Source organism: Lasioglossum baleicum, unplaced genomic scaffold, assembly GCF_051020765.1.
Source record: "Lasioglossum baleicum unplaced genomic scaffold, iyLasBale1 scaffold0614, whole genome shotgun sequence".
Taxonomy (NCBI): domain Eukaryota; kingdom Metazoa; phylum Arthropoda; class Insecta; order Hymenoptera; family Halictidae; genus Lasioglossum; species Lasioglossum baleicum.
In genome coordinates, this window is record NW_027469674.1 from 66,339 (window position 1) to 73,058 (window position 6,720).

The window sequence follows — 6,720 nt, forward strand, 5'->3', positions numbered from 1 at the left end:
GAAGCGTTAGACAGCGAGTGAGTGAGAACGTTATTTCCCTCTCTCTTTTATTGTCTCGACCCTTCTGGAATATTCGCCTAGCGTCATGCTTCCGGTAGAACATTCGCGAGCATTCCAGAAGGATCGAGGTTGGGCCTTGACCAATTGGGGGTCGATATTGTGCCCACGCAATTTCCGCGACGCCGCTGATTGGTTGATCACTTGGCGTGATCGGCGCGACTCGAGGTGAACATGGCGACCGAGCGCGCCATTCTCAAACATTCCGCCCGCCTCGACTGGTCGAATTTTCGCGAATGGTATTGAACAAGTGATCATTGATTGAGTGACCGTTACATATTGGACGTGAACGTGATATTAACAAGTGGTTGTGCTAAAGTGCGTTAATGAAGTGAGTAATTAATAACTGTAAACAGAATGACTTTACGATGCGCGACAAATGCGAGCTGCGTAGCACGGGCCTGCGTGACGTCACCGAGTGTACTTCCATTGACTCGCGGCGAGTCTCGCGCCTGCGCTGGTGAATGAACGCGTACTACGCAGTTGCACATACGAGAGAACGTGAATCGACGCGTTCATCGATCGCTCGTTTCGATCGGCAGGACGACGAGTTTGTGGATCGGCCTCATGTACTCTGAGGTTGAAGTGACTACTGTGACGACGCGAACTCTTCCATCTGCTCCGGGATGAGCTTCCTTGACTCGTGCAAGAGGCCATCGCGACGGAGGGGTCTGTTCGTCGATGATGAGGCAGAGGTTTCCCATCGTGACGTCATCCTGCACCTTGCGCCATTTGGAACGAGAGGTAAGCCCCTGCAGATATTCTCGTTTCCACCTCGCCCAGAATTGATCCCTCATCTTTGTTATGAGCTGCCATCGCGTGAGACGATTGGTTACCTCATCGAGCAACGAGGGTTCTGGAATCGCCTGCAATGCTGTACCTATAAGAAAATGGCCTGGGGTTAATGCAGTCAAATCTGACGGATCATCGGAGAGTGCAGCGAGCGGCCTTGAATTGAGGCAGGCCTCCACTTGCGTCAATAGCGTCGTCATCTCCTCGAAGGTGAGTCGTGCTTCTCCAATAGTCCTCCGCAGGTGGTGTTTGGTGGATTTGACCGCTGCTTCCCACAGCCCGCCAAAGTGAGGTGCTGATGGTGGATTAAAATGCCATTCTGTTCTCAGTTTGCTCATCTCCTCCCGTAAGCTGTGATTCTCCCTGTTCTTGGCGTTGAAGAGACGGCGCAGCTCACTGTCGGCTCCCTTGAAGTTAGTGCCACAATCGCTGTATAGATGCGCACAGATGCCGCGCCGTGACACAAATCTGCGAAACGCTGCTAGGAAGGCCTCGGCGCTGTAGTCAGATGCAACCTCCAAATGCACCGCCTTCGTCACCATACAGACAAACACCACGAGGAAGCCCTTATACGCCTTGTGACCTCTCCCTGATGTTGTGCGCAGCCAGATTGGACCGGCGTAGTCGACTGCGGTGGCGTGGAACGGACGAGATGGAGTAACTCTGTGCTTCGGCAGTTCTCCCATTAGCTGGCCTGCTGGCTCCGCCCGCCATCGCAGGCATGTCAAACATTTGTGGATGGTTCCCTTGACGATGGCACGTCCCCTGGGAATCCAAAACCGCTGCCGGATTGCCCCAAGTGTGGATTGCACTCCTCCGTGCATGGTACTCTTGTGCGTGAAAGTGACCAGCAGCTGCGTGAAGTGTGATCTAGGAGGCAAAATTATCGGGTGAGCTTCATCTGGATTAAGCTGCGCCTTGCCTACTCGACCTCCTACTCTCAGCAGATTGAATTTGTCTAGGAACGGAGCCAGAGCTGCGAGACTGCTTCGTGTTTGGATGCCCTTGTGCTGCCCCTGCGTTGTCATTTCCTCGGGATACGCCATTCTTTGGACTATTCGTATCCAACCTCGTTCCGCCTCGGTGATTTCCGCTGCTGTAAGTACTGGTGGCTGGACGTTCCGCGCTGTGGTGTTGGTGGACGAGCGAGATGGCTTGCCTCGCTTCCTCCTGAGCCACCGTAAGCACCAAGCAGTAATTCGAAGCAGCCTGGTGTAGGAAGAGAAGCGGTTCAGGATGGCGTTGTTCTCAACTTCCTTCTCAGCACCAGTGGCGACAGCAACGACGGGCCCCTTCTGTTCCGGCAAATGTTCCTGGTCGACGGGTCCTGGGGCGACGAGCTCGACGTCACGTTGCAGGAACTCCGGTCCCCTCCACCACATGGACCAACTGAGCAACTGTGAAGGCGAAATTCCTCTTGAGGCGCAGTCAGCAGGGTTTTTTATGCCGACGACGTGGTGCCAGTGAGCGTCAGGGACTAGCCTCTGTATGTCGGCCACCCTGTTGGCCACATAGGTCTTCCATCTGGACGGATGACCTTGAATCCAACCCAGTGCCACTGTGGAGTCGGACCAGAGGTGAATGCTCATGCCGGCCATGTTGAGTGTGGTGGCGATGTGCTGCGTCAATCGTGCAAGTAGGTGCGCTGCACATAGTTCTAGACGAGGAAGTGACACTTGTTGCAGCGGTGCCACTTTACTCTTGGCCGCTACGAGTGTTAGTGTCCACTGCAGGTCTGGTGTTTTCGTCCTCAGATACAGAACTGCTCCGTACGCTCGTTCAGAGGCATCGGCAAAACCATGGAACTCCCTCAGTTCTGGACGAGAGTTCTGAAACAGAGGGCGACTCACTTTTACCTGTTCTAGCTGCTTGAGTTCGGCGCAGAAGTTTCGCCATTCGCTGGCCAAGGTGGGTGGAAGTGGGTCATCCCAGTCAAGCCCCAGCAGCCATGTCGTCTGGATACTGATTTTGGACCGCACGGTTACTGGAGTCAACCATCCCAAGGGGTCGAACAGCTGCGCTGCTTTGGAAACCAGGCCCCTCTTGGTTAAAGGTTGAGTATCCGCTTTATGGATGAAGAACCGGAACGTGTCGTCAGCTGGTGACCATTGGAGGCCGAGTGCGGAATGAGTTGTGTCGGTCCATATTTTCGACGGCCCTTGCGTGTCTTGGTGCTGCGAGGGCTGACGTGCTGGGTCCTGGCACGACTGCTGTATGAAGTCAAGCAGCTCTGCAGCATTCGAAGCCCATTTCTGCAATGGGAAGCCACCCGCTTTGCACAATTGCAGAAGTTGACCTGCTGTTTCCTTGAGGGCTGGAATGGAATCGGCCCCTGTCAAAATGTCATCGACGTACGTGTCGTTCTGAAGTGCCTTTGCGCCGATGGGAAACCGGGTGCCTTCGTCCTCTGCCAGCTGCCGCAACGTCCTGACCGCTAAATAGGGAGCACACGACAAGCCGTAAGTGACAGTGTTCAGGCGGTACTCACTCACTTGCCGTGACTCTTCGTCCCTCCATAAGATTCGTTGAAAATCTCGGTCCTCGGGTTGGACCAGGATTTGCCGATACATTTTCGTAACGTCAGCTGTCACGACGTATAGGTGCATGCGCCACCGCAGCAGGACGTCAGCTAGGAGAGGCAGCAGGTTCGGTCCGACGTGAAGGCAATCGTTCAAGGAGTGCTGCGATCCCCCCGACCAGGAGCCATTGAATACTACTCGGAGCTTCGTAGTGGTGCTGCTGGGTTTCAAAACTCCGTGGTGCGGAAGGTAATGTACTGGCTGATCCTTCAACGCTTCGCTCGCTAACGACATGTGTTTGAGCTCTATGTACTCCTTCATGAAGCTGGAGTACAGTGTCTTGAATTGTTCGTCCTTCTTGCAGCGCTGTTCCATCCTCCTGAGTGCATGCCAGGAAGCAGTCCTCGACCCTGACGTGATGGGATCCGAACGTCGGAATGGAAGCCTGACTTGGTATCTGCCGTCAGGTGTCCGCGTGTGCGACTGAGCGTAATGGCGTTCGCACTCCCTTTCTTCAGCAGTCAGTGTCACCCGTGCGTCATGGAGCTCCTCCTGCTCCCAGAATTTCCGCACCAAAGAGCTCAGAGAGTCATCGACCACCACCTGATGCACTTGGGCGTGCATTGATGAGGCGGCATTTCCCGTACTTCCTGTTAGAATCCAGCCAAACATGGTTAGTTGACCGACCGGCTCTGAGGTAGACCCTTTTCTTACACCCTCTTTGATAATGGCTGGATACACGTCAGCCCCCAGCAGTACTTCAATAGGCCTCGATTTTTCAGGAGCGGGATCGGCCATTTTCAACCCCTTGAGATGGCTCCACGTTTTGTGTGGAGCTGTGCAGCCGTGCGTGTAGCCCGTGAGCTTCTGGAGTACGATGGCCGTGACCTTGATTTTGTCGGAGCTGGGGCTCGCAGCAATGTCCAAGTGGACTCGCCCTCGAGCCCTGGCGAGCTGCTGTCCTCCGACGCCGAAGATGTCTACGCAAGATGCAGTGCGAGCCAACTGGAGTCGTTGAGCCAGACCTTCGGTGATCATTGAGATTTCCGAACCTTGATCTATGAGGGCTCGGACCTCTTGGTGTCTGCCATAGCGATCTGCAACTTGAATAATGGCTGTTGCAAGTAACACCTTACCCTTTAGGTCCCGACAATCCAGTGTGTGGTGGGTCGTCGTCTGTCTGGATCCATCTCGAAAGGTGTCGTGGATTGACGAGTGGTGCCGTTCCCCACACGACATGCAACTTCTGGTGGATGGACAAGCTGCGAATTGGTGCCTTCCGAGACAGTTGAAGCACAAACGAGCTCTTTCCACACGACTTCGACGCTCCGCTGGAGGGAGTGCCTTGTACTCCGGGCACTGCATCAAGAAGTGGTCCTTCTTGCACATCACGCACTCCTGCTTCTGGCTCTGCTGAGCGTGATTGGCTCTGACTGATCGTGTTGCTTCCCTTGTTTTAGGTTGGCCATGACTCGTGGTGTGGCTGCTCCTTTGACCGGACTTCGTGGAGGCTGACCCTGGAGACGCCTCGATCTGCTGACGTCGCTTGATCAGGAAGTCCTTCAACGTTGCGAAGGATGGTGGATCGTTGTTGCCTGTGACTCGTTCCTCCCACTTATCTCTGGTTATGGGATCGAATAAATTCACCACAGAGTACACGAACCAGTCTTCTGTTTTGTCCACTGGCCTGCCCAATCCCTCCAGGGTATTGGCGACAGACGTGATGCTCTTCTGGATGTTGGTGATCTCCTGCACTGAGCTTTCTTTCATCTGTTGTAATGCGGCAAGTCTGTCCAGACAAGAGCGTACTAGAATTCTCTTATTTTCATACTGCTCTTTCAGGATGGTCCATGCTCGCTCGTAATTTTCATTGATGGTGGGTAGGTCTTTCACAAGGTCAGCTGCTTGACCATGGAGACTAGTCTTTAGGTAATGGAGGCAGTCGACCTTGCTGAGCTGCTTGTTCCTTTCAATGATCGAGAGGAACAGATCCTTGAAAGCCGGCCACTCTACATACTCGCCGGAGAATTCGGGAAGGTGCATCCTGGGGAGAGGAGCCGACTCAGAGCTTGCTTCCTCGTTGGATGATGCTGCTGGACTCTTCTTGGTCGAAGTTGAGCCTTCTCCGCTGTAATGCCGTGCCAGGTCGAGCAGGCGTCCTCGTTGCTCCAAGTACCTTTCTTCGACCCAGTCAGCAAACTCCTTCCTCACGTATTCAGAGGCCTTGATCGCGTCTCCGTGCTTGAAGGCCAAGACGTCGTGATTTCGTTGGAACTGGGACCAATTCTCCTCAAGGTTGTGCATTCTGGACTGCACATCGCCTCCTGTCATCTTGGCTTGCGAGATGGATTTTTTCAGATTCTCGACGACTCGATTTATTTTCCGCCCTAACTCACTTTGCTTGGTGATCAGCTCTTCACAGGTGAATTCCATTTTGATGCTTGAGTGGATCACTGGGTGGACTTTTCACTGAAGAACTATTGGTTCACCACTGATTAGCACTGCGCGATGGTAAATCCGGCTCGAAGGACCAGAAATGTAGGATAGCGACCTGATTTGGTCAACAAGGATGCAATTTACGAATTGTGTGAATGGGTGGACTGTATGACGGAATGAGAGAGGGTGTGAAAGATGGTGTGGAAGTAACGGTAATTTTAAGCGGATGCAACTATGGGAAAGAAAGGTGAGTGATTTGGATTTACCATAAATAGACTGTATTTGCACTTAAAATATACAAGATTGTCGTGAGTTTGTAGCGCGAAAGGAATAATGAACTGTTTATGAAATAAATGAGATCGTTGAGGACTTTGACGTTTTCGAACAGCTGATTGAAGCGTTAGACAGCGAGTGAGTGAGAACGTTATTTCCCTCTCTCTTTTATTGTCTCGACCCTTCTGGAATATTCGCCTAGCGTCATGCTTCCGGTAGAACATTCGCGAGCATTCCAGAAGGATCGAGGTTGGGCCTTGACCAATTGGGGGTCGATATTGTGCCCACGCAATTTCCGCGACGCCGCTGATTGGTTGATCACTTGGCGTGATCGGCGCGACTCGAGGTGAACATGGCGACCGAGCGCGCCATTCTCAAACAACTAGCCTGCGGGATGCATCCTCTCGCACGTGTTTTTACTCGACTAGCCTGCGGGATGCATCCTCTCGCACGTGTTTTTACTCGACTAGCCTGCGGGAAGCATCCTCTCGCACGTGTATTTACTCGACTAGTCTGCGGGATGCATCCTCTCGCACGTGTTTTTGCTCGACTAGCCTGCGGGATGCATCCTCTCGCACGTGTTTTTACTCGACTAGCCTGCGGGATGCATCCTCTCGCACGTGTTTTTACTCGACTAGCCTGC

General features: G+C 53.3%; 1 protein-coding gene across 1 annotated transcript; it reads right to left on the minus strand.

Annotated features, from left to right (window-relative positions):
* Window positions 1–572: 572 nt before the first annotated feature.
* LOC143220282 (uncharacterized) lies at window positions 573–5,801 on the minus strand. The gene has a single exon (XM_076445948.1). The coding sequence runs from the start codon at window positions 5,799–5,801 to the stop codon at window positions 573–575; it is 5,229 nt and encodes a 1,742-aa protein (XP_076302063.1).
* Window positions 5,802–6,720: the final 919 nt, after the last annotated feature.

What these genes read in the sequence shown, in the direction of transcription:
- LOC143220282 (XM_076445948.1), bottom strand. Translation starts at nt 5,801, where the DNA reads ATGGAATTCACCTGTGAAGAGCTGATCACCAAGCAAAGTGAGTTAGGG.